This window comes from Gavialis gangeticus, unplaced genomic scaffold (genome assembly GCF_001723915.1).
Source record: "Gavialis gangeticus isolate Ggan-Ray unplaced genomic scaffold, GavGan_comp1, whole genome shotgun sequence".
NCBI classification, from domain to species: domain Eukaryota; kingdom Metazoa; phylum Chordata; order Crocodylia; family Gavialidae; genus Gavialis; species Gavialis gangeticus.
In genome coordinates this window covers 79,931,483-79,947,682 of record NW_017729033.1, presented here as the reverse complement: position 1 = coordinate 79,947,682, position 16,200 = coordinate 79,931,483, and the positions used below count along the sequence as shown (strand labels likewise).

Below are 16,200 nucleotides of genomic sequence, written 5' to 3'. Positions count from 1 at the left end.
GCTATGGAGGGGGCTGCAGCCACCCCAAATTTTGCCGTAGCTCCCTCCCAGTGCTGCTGACGCATGCCTGGCATAGCCTTGGCTCTTCCCGACTTAAGCCCCACCTCCTCCCACATGCTGGGAGGAGCCGGGACTGCACTGGGCATGCAGCAGCATTGGGAGAGAGCTACGGTGAAATATGGAGTGGCTGCAGCCCCCTCTGTAGCCCCTACCCCTAGCCCAGTCTCCAGTGAGAAGAGTACAGTTCACCCCTGGCTCCAGCCCTCAGCTGCAGCCCGCCTACCCCGCCTCGCACAGATCTGGGGACACATCCTCCTGGGGTGCCCACAGCAGTGGGATCCACCCCCCCAAACAAGCCGGATCTCCATCCCAGCCCCACCCTGCCCTGGCCGGGCAGTATCTGCCCCATCTCCTCCCTCATGGCGGGGAGGGGTTGATCTGCCCTTTCTATTTCCTTCCCCACCCCACTCCACTTGCACTACAATGGACTTACCAGCTGGAGGCAGCTCTCCACACTGCCAGCTCTGCTCCTCACTGCCTGAGTGCTGTGGCTGTGCTCCTGCACGGGCATTTATCAGTCAAATTATCGACCGCATCAGGCTGATTTCCAGTACAGCCAATTTTGTTTATATTGGTACTGATCCACTATCAGACCAATGTATCGGTGCACCTCTAAAGATTTTGGTTGCTGCTGCTGAAGCAACAGTCGAGCTCTGCCCCACACCCCAAGGTAAATAAACTAAGACAAAATTAAAATACCCCTAGCCCTGTGTCTGTGACCCTGTGGATGATGGGAATGGCAAGAGTGATGAGCTAAAGCTTGAGTAAGACCAAGTTAATTGTGCAAAGAAATCATACCCTTAGGGCTTTGTTACATTTTACGCTGTAAGCTGCACAAATGTTGATCAGCAGTCATGCCAACTGTCGCAAAAAGATAGGAATTCTGAGTCTTGCCAAGTCAAAATAACCAACTAACGATTTCCCAATCAAACCCTCAAATATCCAGATTTTCCCAGCCAGTAAGTTTGTGGCAGGAAGGGATGGGGGAGAGGGAAAGGGTGGGGGGGGGATTGAGACCCCCACGATGAGGGAGAGGGTGAGGCAGGGGCCAGGGTGAATGGGGCCCCAGGGCCAGGGCTGGGGCAGGTCATCCAGAAGTGTGGTGGAGGGGGCCAGAGGTGGGCTGCGGGCTTCCTGCCACCAGGCGGCAATGGCATCCTGTGGCTAAGCTTCTGGGGCAAAGACAGCAGGGTGCATAGCCCCAAGCCTGCACAGCCCCGAGCCCGCAATGGGCAGCCTGCCTCTGCCGCATAGCCTGCCTCTGCCCTATGTGTATACCCCCCATGCCTCTGCTGGGGCCTTCCCCGGTGTGTGCAGCTGCAGGGAGGAAGTCCCACTCTGGCCCCAGGGCCCCATTCACCCCAGCCCCTGCTTCTGCCATGCTACCTCCCTCACTGTGGGGGCCTTATTCTCTTCCCTACCCTTCTCCCTCTCCCCACACCTCTTCCCCCTCCACCAACCAGCTGGGTGCTGTGTATCTGTCTCTGTTTGTCTGTATCTCACTCCCAAGTCACACACACCCCCAGCCCTGCTGCTGCCTCTCACTCCTGACCCAGAGTACCCCGCATTCTGCTAAGGTATATGGGGAACCACCTTCCCCAGGCTCCAAACCCCATTCACATGCCCACAGCCCCCCACACATTCACAAATAACTGCCCCCCCCAACATACCCACTTCAAAAATAGCATCTCATGATTTACATGCCAATCACTTGCTGTTTTTAAGAGTTTGTCTCATGATTTTTGGCATGGTGGGGTTGGCAGTACTGGATCAGTGTTCATGCTAGCTTGGAGTTTGGAGCAGTCACACCCGTAGTTTAGAAACCTTCTCTGACTGTCCCCAACCTGCACAGCTGTAACTTGCCACCAGAGGCCTGGTGAGCAGGGGCAAGCCTAGGAGCTGTAGCTCTGAGTTGCCACTAGAGAGCCATCAGGCTTCTAGCCCTGCTCTGTGGGATACTGGAGGACTTCAACCTGGGTAGCACATCTGTGGGGAGTGGCTACACCTTAATGGAACAGGAGCTGGGTGGTGTGGATCAGAAATAATCCTGCTCCAGAACAGTATAACTTTGAGCCACACTGCAAGTGCTTAAAACCATTATAAGGTGTTAATGTGTGGACAATCCAGGGGTTAAAACTCCAGGAACCGCCCCAAATTACCATGTAACAAAGTTGCTGGGTCATGCTCTTGCTGTTGGCCTCACACAAATGCAAGGATTTGCATACATAAATATATGGTGGATTTCTAGGTTGGCATAGGGTGTGCAGCTGTGCTATTCATTGGATGATCTGACATGTATGTATTCTGGCAGGGGGTGACTTGGATGACTATCCTCATCTAACTTCCAAGTCAGTGGCATTTAAGATGGATTTACATTGCATTTCATCACGACTAATAAAGATTGGATAGCAAATGTGCTTGTAGCTACATATTAGTAGGGTTGAACCTAAGCAAAGGTGAAACTAGGTCTTTGTAACTACATAACTTCAGCTGCTAGCCAGAAGAAAATCTGGCTCCCTCCCTACTTGTGCAATGCATCACCCTGTGCCTGGTAGTAGTAACAAATAATGCAGCGTTGCTTGTTTTTGTTGTTTTTTTTTCTGAATGGTGAGAAACATTCATAGCTATCCCTGTGGGGAGAGGGGGCGTGAATCGGGCAACTACCCCGGGCCTCACACTTTTTGGAGGGCCATGCGGACAGTGGCGTACAGACCCTGCAGACAATGCCATTGGCACGTGCCAAGGGCGCCACTACTCTGCATGGTCATGGTGCACTGCTGACTTCACGCTCTGGCTGCTCGCCACCCCTCCCCACCCTGCACAAGCCCCGTACAGGCTGATGTGCCCCAGGCCCCACACACCCCTAGTCAGCTCTGGAAATGTTAGTGGGGTTACTGCTGCATAGCACAGTGCTGCACATACAATTCCTTATAACTGGCAAAGCAGGGAAACTTTTATAGAATATAAAACTTTTTTACATAACACAGAAAATGCTGAACATAATAGCAATTGATCTGGCAGCTTTTAATATGATTTCGTTAGAGTATTATTCCATACTTTGTAATACAAAGAAATAGCTAGGAAAATAAAATGGGGAAAGGGGATTTAGATAGCTTGACGTTCTACCATATAACAAACATTTTCCTTAAAACATGGACAAACATCATCACATTCACTTGTGTTTGGTCCCAGCTATTGACTTCTTTCTGTGGCCAGATCAGGCAAATATTGTCACTTCTTTCTGCACCCAAATATACTGTCAGGTGTGTGTGGTTTCTACGTAAATACTCCTGGAGATTAACACTCCAGATGACTGTAACTGTCAGTTTGGACAAAACTCACTTATTTTCTTGGTTTTCTGACAGTGCCTTGCATATAGCCAAGTTCACTATCCCCTTTTCTTCCAATGCTTTATGTTGATTAGTCTACAAAGAAATAGAAAGGTGGAAGTAGTGAGACTATAGTGATTAGAAAGGAAATAGTTGGCAACATAGAAACATGCATTTTTAAAAATCAGGTATTCATTTACATTAGGTTCAATTTGCTAGAGATAATGTTATTCTTAACTAGCCTATATGTGACTTTAACTACCGTCTTAACCTTTGAGCTGTCTTTTAATCAACAAAAGGATTCTGAAATATCAAACACCAGTGCATTGGTCTTGTTTGGGGTTTTTTGAGGAAGATGACTAACTGAATTCCTCATGAACCCAAGTGACTACTGTGAAGGACAGAGATACATATGCATCCATAGTACGAGTTGTAAACTAACTCCCCTTTCAGGGGCTGTCTTGTCCCTCTAGTAGTGGGTGTGGAGGACCAAGTGTGCCTACATACATTTAGGAGCCACATTCTAACTCATGGTGCTTTCGTCTCTATAAGTTGGAAACTGTCTAATACTGAAATCGGGGCCCATTTGGAACATCACCTTGTATATCACACCTATTTTGTATGTACATGGTGTGAGCAGGGTGCAGAACAGTTGGGCTGAGAGAGAGAAATCATGGAAGAAAAGGGCAGGGACTGAGCCAGCAGTATAGAACAGACAGCGAGCAGAGGGTCTGGGCAGTTTCCCATATGAGAGAGAGAAACTGTTTAGGATGTAACTCTTCTTGTGTCCCCTGGACAGCATGGTTTCACTGTGAATAAGTGTTCACAGGTCAAGTCTCCAAGGAGGTCTGCTCACTCTGCCTGAATATGTCCTAACTTCTGCAGAGCTTCCCTTTTCTTATCGCACTTTCCTGCAGATTACCTTGAGGAGGGGATTCATTTTCAAGTTCTGACACTGTCTACACAAACTTTCACACAAAGTTCTAATCCGCAAAGGGAGCTTACAAAACACTTTCTGTAGACAAGCCTATGAACTTCACTTCATAAATCTGCTGGATACAAAAAATCATGGACTCAATATAGACATTGATTTTATGACGCATTATAACCTGTCTGACATCTGATTCACCAGGCCTGACCTGACCTTTTACATTCTTATTTTCCCCCAGCTTTTCTCCCCTCCCCTACTTGTCTGCCCTTTGTCTCCCTGATTTCCTACTATTTCCTTCTTCATTGAGATCCTCTTTCTTACCTTATTACCACCAGAGTGTTTCCCATTGGCCTTTTTCCCCCCTGCCTTCCTCCTCTTCCCTCCCCTGCTTTACCTTTTTGTTTTTCCTTTTTTACCCATTTATATTTTTACTACATTCTCACACTTTGAGCTTCTCTCATTTCTGTTTTCCTGATCTCCAACTATTTCCTTTTTCACTGGCAGCCTCTTTTCTACCTTGTATTCTATCACTGTAATGTCTCCCTTCAGCCTTTTTTCCCTGCTTTCTTCCCCCTCCCCTCTCTGTTTTATCCCTCTGCTTTACCTTTTGTCTTTCTAATTTCAGTGTATTCACATTCTCACTGACATCTTGCCACACTTTTAGCTTCTTGCATTTCTCAGAGCCTCCAGAACAGCAGAGACTTCCTATGCCTGAAGAAGAATGACTGCGCCTGAAAGCTTGTCAAGAACGCCCAAAAGCTTGTCAAGAACCTTTTTCCAACTACTCAGTTGGTCTAATAAAAGATACCACAACTACTCAAAGAACCTTGCCTGCCTATGTCCTTAGACCAACACAGCTACAACCAAAACCTCACCTACACAAACTTTAGTAACTTTTGCTACGGACATGCCAAACTTATGCTAAATCTTTGTCAGTTTGCCTAAACAGTTAGTTGATCATTGAAAATATAAAAGTAGTCTGGCTAAACATAGGCAGACAAGGTTATTTGGGTGAATCTGGTATCTTTTATCAGACCAACTTAAATAGTCGGCAAAAATTTTTAACAATCTTTTGGGTATAAAAACCCTTCATCAGGCTGAGGTAGTCTCTGCAGTTGGTGTGTGCTCTTCCTGGATGGAATGAATAGTAAAGAAGCCAGAGGCTGGGCTGATATGCATGCAACACAGGGAGTCAATGAAGATGTAAATTGAGGGGTCAGTGGGTGAGAGACAGGCTGGTGGGGAGAGAGAAACATACACTTATGTATGTGTGTCTGTCTAAACATATACTTAAAATTCTGAGCTAAAAATGTTTTGTTACTTAGTCCTTTTCTTTTCTTTTGCTTAACTAAGAGATGAATGCAATTTCTTCTAAACAGTGCTGGGGACCAAAACTTTGGATTGCTCTAAAATGTTTGATATATTTAATTGTCTGTTTAGGCACAAAGCATTTCTAATTTTTTGGCAAATAGATCTATTCTGGAAAGTGGTATTCATAAATAGCAAAGCACAAATTAAGAGGCGTTCAGACAGTTGCGTGTATCTTCATTTGAAGTCATTCTTTCTAGTTTTATGTTTTACAACAATAACAGTGAAGTTTCACTAGATAGTTTGCCTTTTCTTCTGTATTCTTTTGCTTGTTCATGCAGCTTCTGATCCTATATCCTACTTGGTAATGTGATGTCTCCTCACAATTAGCTTCTTCATTTTGATAAATGATCTCCTAAATTGGAATGCTTAACTTTATCTTTTTTTAATTATGCAGAATTGCACAGCATTATATTCAGGTAGACACATTTGTTTCTTTCATGAATCAGTATAGCTGTATAATCTCTTCTAGATTTGTTTATAAAGCAAACCAAAATTAAACCCTCAATGGTACTATAATGCAAAGGGTACCATTTAGCTTTTAGATTCCCATCTCCCATTGTGTCTGATGGCATGGGATAACTTGTGACTCTTTGACCATTGTGCATGGCACTTTCTGCTTAAATGTTTGAATCTAGGAAATGAGGAGTTTGTGCAAGAAGATTAGTCTGGGCTGTTGAATAAGAACAGGTGACTGTCAGGTTTTTTTGGTAACCAGAATGTGTTGGATGTCCCCCTCAAGGATATGTTGTTGATCTGACTTAATGGTATATGAAAACTGGCTGCCTTACTGTTAATGTCACTGAATAAGTAGTGTTGTGGTGCACTTCATTGCTATACATAGATGATGTGTAGAGGGGGCACATGCCCCCCCTGAGGCTGGCCCTTGCTGGCCAGTAAATGCGGGCACCAAGAGAAGCGCCAGCTGGTGCCCCCCCTGAGACTGGCACCAGCCAGGGAGTGAGCGTGCAGAGGGAAGTGTCAGTGGCACTTCCGGTTTTGCCGCTGGCACTTCCAGGGTCAGCAACCAGTCCCCCATGCTTCATTAGCTATATGCACTCTTGCAGAGTGTCATGGATAGGCGCTGAGCAATAAATATCCAGAGAGGAAGGCTGGCAACTCAGTCCATAGTTTCTGCTGTGCACTGTGCTTATAAGCCAAGGAAGGTGAAGAAACCAGCTTTAAATTGCTAAAAAAAAGCATAAGGTCAGGAATATGGAGACTTCAGTTCCTTTCCTATCTCTGATATTGACCGAGAGCTTTCTCCCTGCTACAGAAATTTCAACTGAACGTGGTACAGTCTTGGACTATGCTTACAATTAGTTACACTTTCTAGAACGGTGCTGAATGTAATCTGGTAGCAAGCGTGAAATGAACTAAATTGCGCAGGTCATAGTTTTCTATTCATCACGTTGTGTTTTAAGCTGTAGCTAGCATACTTTAGCTGTATTCTCAGCAGTGGATAACATTTGTAATATGCAGCTGACTTTGACTTCGGGCAAGCTTGTTTGCGACTGTTTTACCCCATCTGTGAAACGAAGCTAATGGCCAACACAGGTACTTTGCAAAGGTTTAGTTTTGCTTATTGATTTTGAAATAAGATCTGAACAAAGTACTTTACATATGTGGAGCACTGTCATATTCTTCTATTCAATATGAGCAACACAGCTAAAACAATAAGATTAAGGTTGTCCACTATGACTCTTTATCCTTCAGCCCGGGCTTTTGATTTTCTTTTTTTGAATTTCTCTTGACCTACCGGAGAATTCATGTCCCCATCTCTCCCCGGTTTGGTCAGTTGATCAAGTGATAATCTTTTATTTTTATAATTACAAAGTCAGTCAATGGAGGAAGATCCACTAAAACTATTGAATGATGCCTTTTTTATAAAAAAAAATAAAAAATCAGTTAACCAAGAAGATGTTAAAAGAACTAGCATTCTCAAACAGTTCTGTTTTACTCTTCACAGTATAGAGAAGACTGCAGGAATAAAACGTATCCTCCTTCAGGGCCTACGTAAGTATCTTTAAATGATTGATAAACATTACAGCAAGAAGAGTGAATAAAAAAATAAGTTTGTTTCTTATCGGATCCTATTAAAAGTAATTAATTAAACATCTATTGGATACTCTTAGACGTTGTACTGTAGAAATTTTATAAACCTTTTTTAATGTAAACTTGTTTCAGGTACAAAGGGAATGTTCCTACATACATCATAAATCTTGATTTACCTCCCTACAAACGATGGGTTAATGTGATGAATGACAAAAAAACAGAGGTATGAAATTAAGTGTTTTGCTCTAAATTGTTTTCATTGTGGCTTGTTTACAACATTCTGTTGTTCAGAACCACAGATAAAAGTTCCTTAAAACTGTTATCCAGTTAAATATTTCACACTTCAGTCTTGTATACAACTGTGATGACTCCATTATAATGAAGGTTTTAGAGTAAAATAAAATCACTGTGCAGAGAATTGTTTAATCCATGTGTTACAAAGCAAGATCTGCTGGTAACAAATGGATAGAATGTTTTGGTATGTAATTTCCTCAAGTGATTGGTCAACTTTCTCTTTGTTTAAAAATTTCCTCTCAAATTAAAATAAATGTTTGAAAGAAGAGGAGTGATATGCAAGATGGCCTTTGTGCAGTACATGGCAGTGACTGTGTAAACTCCCCAAACATCCTACTCAACATGCCTGCCTCCTAGTCTGAAATAACTGACTGGTGATGAAAGAGTATCTAATTTTTTTGTACCCATTCCCTTAGCTGGCTTTTCTAATATAATAGATGAGGGAAGTCTGGCATTTATAATGGTGGTTTTGTGATGTAGATGTTTCCCTGTTGTAAATTAAAGAGAAATTACCAGCGTGTAGCAGCCAACAGAATTTTTTGTGTAAAGGTATATTTCAAATATTACAAGAGATGCAGGCTTTGTTCATAAAAAATTGTGATTTAAGAATTTGGGTAATCCACTGAGTCTCAGGAAAACTACTTGTATAACTAGATATTCTTAAGACACTGTGACAGGCATTTTTTTTTCTTACCAGTAACACCTGCTTTCTTGTTCTCTTAAACATATATTTTTCAGCAAAATGTCACACTGAAAATAATGTACAAATTTTTTGTTATCATTCTAGTAATTCTTGTGTTTTAAGATATTTTATTATAACATTCCTCTCTTTCTTTCTAGTTGAAGAAGGTAATGCAGAACATTAAAATCTTAGTAAATGAATTCTTCCCTGGTAGCAAACTTGCTGACTTAGTGGAAGTTAAAATGGTAAGTATTCTCAGCTTCCATTCTTTGCAACAAACTACATGCTCCCATCTCCAGAAGGTTGTCTTAATTTGACAGGCTAAGCATTCTCATGTAATTAAAATTCTTTCAAAATGTAATGCCTCAGTTAGTAACATACTAAGCTGAATCCATCAAAACTGGACTACGGATAGTTACTACAGATAGAGCATGTCTACATGTGTCACTGTGGTGACATTGTTACAGCACCATAATTTAGTACTTCCTTTTGGAAATACTAAAAGATGGCGCAGTAATACCTCATACTGTGCCATGTGCACTGTTAGTTTGGGGCACCGTTGCCATAGTGATGCACTATAACAGAGGAGTGCATTGCTGTGGCATCACAGTTTGTGACTGCCAACACTATGTCGCCTTAATGCGTTGCTACAGCAACATAGCATCATGTGTAGATGCATCCGTAATTATTTAAGGATCCTGTTGAACTCATTTTTTAACTGCACTATCTTGAGGTAATGACAAATATAATAAATAAATATCTGAACACAGCTCTAGTTGTGACTGGGACTTTTTGCTAATTCATATTACATGGTAGTGGATGGGTCCTTCTTGGTAGTGGATGGGTCCTTCTCGACCTGGAAGGACGTGGGAAGTGGGGTCCCACAGGGCTCGGTCCTTGGGCCTGCACTGTTCAATATCTTCATCAGTGATTTGGACGAAGGGGTGCAAAGCACCCTGTTCAAGTTTGCTGATGACACTAAGATGTGGGGGGATGTGGGCACAATAGAGGGGAGCAACAGGCTACAGTTGGACCTAGATAGGTTACAAGGATGGGCGGAGGAGAACAGGATGGGGTTTAACACGGACAAGTGTAAGGTGATGCACCTGGGGAGGAACAATCGGCACCATACATACAGGCTGGGGAACTCCCCTCTTGTCAGCACGGAGGTGGAAAAGGATCTGGGAGTCATTATTGACTCCAAGATGAACATGAGTCGGCAATGTGGGGAGGCAGCTAGGAAGGCCAACTGCACCTTGTCGTGCATCCACAGATGCATCTCGAGCAGGTCCAAGGAGGTGATCCTCCCCCTCTATGCGGCACTGGTCAGGCCGCAGCTGGAGTACTGCGTCCAGTTCTGGGCGCCGCACTTTAAGAGGGATGTGGACAGCATCGAGAGGGTCCAGAGGAGGGCCACTCGTATGATCAAGGGACAGCAGGGTAGGTCCTATGAGGAAAGGTTGCGGGACCTGAACCTGTTCAGCCTTCAAAAGAGAAGGCTGAGGGGGGATCTTGTGGCCTGTTATAAACTGGTTAGGGGGGATCAGCAGGCGCTGGGGGAGTCCCTGTTCCCCCGAGCGCCGCAAGGAGTGACCAGGAACAATGGTCACAAGCTGGCGGAGGGAAGGTTTAAGTTGGACATCAGGAGGCGCTACTTCACGGTCAGGGCGGCTAGGGTCTGGAACCAGCTTCCAAGTGAGGTGGTGCAGGCTCCCACCCTGGGGGTTTTTAAGAGGAGGTTGGATGACCACCTTACTGGGGTCATTTGACCCCAGTGCTCTTTCCTGCCATGGCAGGGGGTCAGACTAGATGATCTGCTCAGGTCCCTTTCGACCCTAGAAACTATGAAACTATATTCTCTATTCTGTATGAATTTAACAACAAAAATGTATTTTTTCCTTTTAATTTCCTGCTTGGATCTGAACTATTTGTAACTGCACAAATGAAGCAGAATTGCATTGAATAAGTTCTGAACGTCAGCAGTAATCTTTGTAGTTAAAAATTTAAAAGATTGTGCTATTCAGCTTTGCAAGGGGTAAAATAGATGCTGTGGTAGTTGGGAGACTTCTGATCTTGACTGTGAAAGACATAAATGTGTACATTGCAATTTCCATATTCTAAGTCCTTTTTAGAGACCTTCCCAGTAGTAGACTGACTACAACTATAGACATATCTAGATATCAATATCTTGAGACAAAAAAAAATCTATATATCTTGATAATTTTGAATTAGTTAAAACAATCAGGGATTGTAAAATGCTTTTTTATTGAGGTGGGGGGTGTTAATAATTTGCTCTTGGATGGTAGACATTCTTGAAACAAGACTTCAGCTGGCTGAGCCAGAGGAGAGGGTAGAAAGGACTGGAGCAGGGAGTGAATGTGTGTTTGTAGATGCAGGACTTCGTGCTCCACAGGTCCTGTAGGTAAGAAACCAAATACACCCCCTACGCTATTTATAGCAGCCTTACATCTGGATTACTGCAGGGGTGGGCAAAATACAGCCCATTGCATCCTGCCCACGGGGCCCCTAAAAAATTTAGAAAATTAACATATATTTGTTCCTGGCTGCCTGTCAAAGATGACAGGAGCCAGGGGCAGTAGGACTTGGGGGGAGCAGGCAGCAGAATGCAGCAGTCAAGCCCTGTCCCATCTCCTGCCTTCCTGCCCCTGGCACTGCTCCAGCACCATGAGTCTCCCAGCTGCATCACCGGACCGGGGAGCACAGGCCTGCACCAGTACCTTGGGGGGGAGGTGTTCATGGAGCACACCCCATCATACACATGCACCTACACCCCTGCACTGCCATACACACAGACCCCCACAGTCCACATATCCACCCACACCCTTCCCCATACCCCACATACCCACACATCCACAGCCCTCCACAAACCTATACCCCCCCCAACAATGTACAAGAGGAAGACTTCATTTTAAGCTATTATATACAATCACCTTTATGTACACTACACAAACACATGTAAATCAGGGCAAAAATATTTTTTGAAGTCACATTAATATTATAGATGCTCTCTTTTTAGAATATAATTTGGTATTTTTCTGGTTCTGAGACGGCAAAACCCTGTGCTGAGAGGAGTACTTCCAGGGGCAAGGAGAGGGACTTCCTGTGGCAAAGGTCAGGAGTTAGGGGACAGGACTTCTAGTCACAAGATGGTGACCAGGGGGCAGGGCTCCTATCAAGGGGCTGGGCTACCCATGCAGCCCTCAACGGCTTGCCAAAATTTGGTAAGGAGCCTTCCACCCAAAGTAATTGCCTACCCCTGCTGTACTGGCTCTATGTAAGATAAGAGTTCTCTGAACAGTGCTAGTCTGAATAGTACCCTGGGTTTGAGTTGTGGTTTTTCACTCGTGTTCAGTTTTTTTCAGGCAGTGTTGTAGTGTGGAAGTGCTTCATTGTGCAAATGTAAAGATTTTGATAAAATTAACTTTGCTTTCAAGCACTTGCTTCTTGTCTTTCAAGTCTGTCTACAGCTCCCCCCCATATACTTGCACATGTGTCTAAGCATCCAGTTTCATGGTGTTTTAATATACAAAGAGGTGCTAAAGGTAGAGCCTCTGTTTGGAGACCAATCTAGCTTTTATTTGTGTTATAGCTTAAAGTTTTTCTTTCAGGTTCACTTGCTTTCCAGTCTTCCCCATCCTTTCAGGGAAGAGATCGAAGGGATTGCAAATACTTCTGGAGCTTCATTGGGTAAGTATTTTCAACATGTCAAAGCCATAATGCCCACATCACTAATTCTTCCTTCTCTAAAATTGGAGTGTATTATCGGATGATATGTGACAGCTGTGTTCAACCTTAACTTAATCAGTGACCTGATTATACACTAACTGGTTACCTATGAGACAGTTTGATGCTTTTAAATGTTTGAAGTAAGAATGAAAGTAAAGGATGTAAGCCCTTCATCAAGCTGTGCCCTATCCCCAGTAGCTTTGTAAAGTAGTTTCCTTTCTGAGAGAGGCAAAAGCTCTTGCCCAATTGTTGTCAGAAGTCTGATCCATCCTTTGGATCATGCACATTCTCTTTGGCTTTCTTTTTCTCTCTGTACCAGCTCCCAAGAAGCAAAGAGGGACAAGGCTTGGTACTATGTTATGCTTTTTTTTTTCTTCCCCATAAAGGAATTCAGTGCCCCCTCTCTGGTTACTCTTATTTCCACCCCCAAAGTCTGGGTAGAATAGGAGACCAACTGATGTGTTCTCCTCAGCAGTCTGTATGGCACGGGAAACCAGGAGCAGTACATAACATATTTCCCAGCATCTCTGGGTTGAGAGCACTAGTACATTATACCATCTAGCCCTCGTAAAAGTTCCTGTGACAATCTCCTCCCCTTAGTCACAGCTGTCTCCCTCATCCGGGGACCTCTGTGCCCCCTCTCTTCAGGGAGCCCCATTTCTAGCCACACACTGTCTAATGATCACTCGCTCCAGAACTTCCTTTCTCTTCCTCTCACACGTCCTACCTCCTGGGAATCCTCCTGGGAATCCTCTGGAGGTGTTTCTGTGTATGGATCTGAGATGCAGCTCATTGCTAATTATGAAATAACATACTTTATAAAGCTGATTGCTGAAGGAGGACACTGTTTTAGTGTCTGGATGGTAATACCTCAAGAGAATCAAATAGAAATTCTAGAGAAATGGGCTGGCAAACACTTTCTTCACTAGACCTCATTTCATAGCTATTTTATCTTATTGGCAGTCTGGCGGGCTGTAAGCTAATACCCTTATCTTTCATTTTCTAGGGGATGTTGTTCTGTTTAACGTCTTCTATGAGATTTTTACAGTATGCACTTCCATAGTTGCAGAAGACCAAACAGGTAAAATCTGTTTTTAGCTGTTGCTTTTCTGATGCTTCTGGGACCAGTGATCTAGCTTGGTCCCATGTAAATGACTTCTGATTTGATAGAACTCTGTTAGGAAAGTTGCCATTGCTATTGCACTTGGTGGAAGGTACTTGGTACTTCACTTTTATTAACTATAAAATTAGTTAATTTTTACTCAACTGGTCTGAATCCTCCACCATTTAAATAATTATTTTCTGGCTGCAGTTGCAGTGTTCTGTTACCTGAGAGGAGGCAGATGTGGATTTTGTTGTCCTGGCATATTTTCTCCCTTTTCTCAATGCTGCTGGCATTGAGAAAAGCTGCCTCAGAATAAGTGTTTCATATTTCAGCCAAAAGGCTGATAACCTTAAGGAACAGTATAAATTTGGGGAGAAGAACAAATGGCATGAGGTTTATAAGTGCTCTTTTTTTCCTGGAGATGGCATGGAAAATTTGGATGCTGCATGGTCTCTCTTTCCCATAAACTTCTATAGTCCTTTAAGTGAATGAGGCACTATATGTTAGCAAAAATTATCATTTAGTTAAATTCCCACGTAGGACTGGATTTAGCAAGTAAATTGGGATCTTTCTGTGTTGGTTATTCTATACACTTATGTGTCGCGCATGCGCGCGCACACATGTCACACACACACACACACACACACACACACACACACACACACACACACACACACACACATATTGTGTGTGTGTGCACTGTAATTTCTTGGAAACTTAAAACTGGTTACAACTGTTCCACTATATTTGACTTAGGCAGTTATCATAGGATTCAGTATAAAGACTACTATATAGATACAGATACAGTCTTTATACTGAATCCTTTGATAACTGCCTAAGTCAAATATAGTAGAACAGTTGAAACCAGTTTTAAGTTTCCAAGAAATTACAGCATTTTTAATTCACTCAGCGGTCAGTCAGGTTGTCAGTGCAATTTTAGGAGGGTGTGTGGGCCTGCTTAAATGTTAACAACAAGTGTGTATGGACAGCAGCCTGGTCCCCAGGACATATGCCTATCTTCCCAGTAACTTACTGGGAAATTGTCCTTCATAGGGTATGTGGAATCTTTTTTTCTAATTGAGATCTTATTGCGAAGTTGACAACCCTTGTACTGTCATTTTTCAGGGATGAGAAATCTTTTGAAGTTAGAAAAGATTAAAATACGAAAAAGACCAACTTGAAATGTTCATTTCAAATACTATCCTGGCAGTCTTATTTTATTAGGTCCAAACCAAAACGGTTTCTCTTGGCATCCATGTTCACATGCAACATGCCAATAGGTTTGCATCAAATCCCTGTTCAGCTTTCCTGACTTAGAGCCCTAACTATCTCCGTCTTTGTTTTTTTTCCGTAATCCAGGAAAGCTGTATCACGCTAGAAATTTAGATTTTGGACTATTTCTTGGGTAAGTGTATTGGCATGTGAGTCTATCCTATTTACGAACAAAATAGGATGCATTAAAATAGGGGCCCTAAAACTTAGCTAAGGCTTAAATGCTGTTCTGTTTGCTGTTGTCATATAAGTAATTGATTAGAAATGAAATTTGAATCCATATTCACTATCTGATATAAGAACAATGCAAATAGTTAACTGTAGAAACAATGAACCATAAATTGTGTGTGAAATAAGTATGAGTTTTATAATTATTTTCGGAAGTAGAGTCAATGGTGCATTCTAACATGATTTTTTGTTTTGTTTTTTTTAACTGTCTGTTCCTATACTTTCAAGTTGTTGGCAGTTTCTTTTTATTAAATAATTTAACCCATATAGATATATGGCCCTAATAACTGAGACACATAGGCTGCTCGCAGATACTTAAAAAAGAAATGCCTTACTGGAAAAAGCAGCATATTACTTTGACTGACTTCACAGTGTCTGTATTGATCAGGTGCTTCAGAGGAGCTTTTTGGAGCTTTTGTCTAAAACTGATTCAATCAGCTATTAGATAAAAGCACTAAAAAAAGCCCCAATCTACAGCTGTTGGGCGAGCAGAATCCAGCTAACTACCCAGTGAAGATCTGGTATTTGTATCCATACAGGCTCTATCTCAGTTTCTCTGAATTTGAACTTTCTTTGAATAGTCTATGCATTCCATTGTTTAGTGCTGCTTCCAAGCAGTCTCATGTCAGGGATTTTGGTATTCCATTCATTTACATCTTTGAAATTATAAGTATATTTTTGTCAATGACATTTCACTCTGGATCTCCCTATCTTTTGTTTCAATATCTCATTTCTATGTAGGCATTTACAGTTTAATATTAAGTGTGTCTGTCCATTGGATATGTGATTACTCGGTTGCTTGAACTGCCCCTTAACCTTTCTTATGGACACTTTCCCCAAATTAACCGTAGCAAATGTATTGACATTATTACTAGAATTTCTTTGTTATTTCTTTGTTATTTCTAATGCATTTAATTGACACTTCTCAGCACCATCTTTAACTTATCCATACTAATAAAACAGCTTTCTCCAAAGAACTTTGTAGACCACGTTGTGGCTCTTTGGGTTCTCTTGTTCAGCACTATACAAATGTATGTGGTATCTTGAATGAGCTGGCAGAGCATTGCCTGCAACTTAATCTTGGCCTGAAAGAGGGAATTTGACTTCTCTTTGTCCAAGAGGTATACAA

At 42.7% G+C, this 16,200-nt stretch overlaps 1 protein-coding gene across 1 annotated transcript in view; it reads left to right on the top strand.

Annotated features, from left to right (window-relative positions):
• Positions 1 to 16,200, top strand: part of ASAH1 (N-acylsphingosine amidohydrolase 1) — a 40,219-nt gene that overhangs the window by 13,253 nt on the left and 10,766 nt on the right. The window contains exons 2-7 of the mRNA XM_019526266.1: positions 7,658 to 7,704; positions 7,876 to 7,966; positions 8,878 to 8,964; positions 12,349 to 12,427; positions 13,473 to 13,547; positions 14,931 to 14,976. Coding sequence (XP_019381811.1) covers positions 7,658 to 7,704; positions 7,876 to 7,966; positions 8,878 to 8,964; positions 12,349 to 12,427; positions 13,473 to 13,547; positions 14,931 to 14,976 — 425 coding nt within the window. The remainder of the gene's footprint in view (positions 1 to 7,657; positions 7,705 to 7,875; positions 7,967 to 8,877; positions 8,965 to 12,348; positions 12,428 to 13,472; positions 13,548 to 14,930; positions 14,977 to 16,200) is intronic.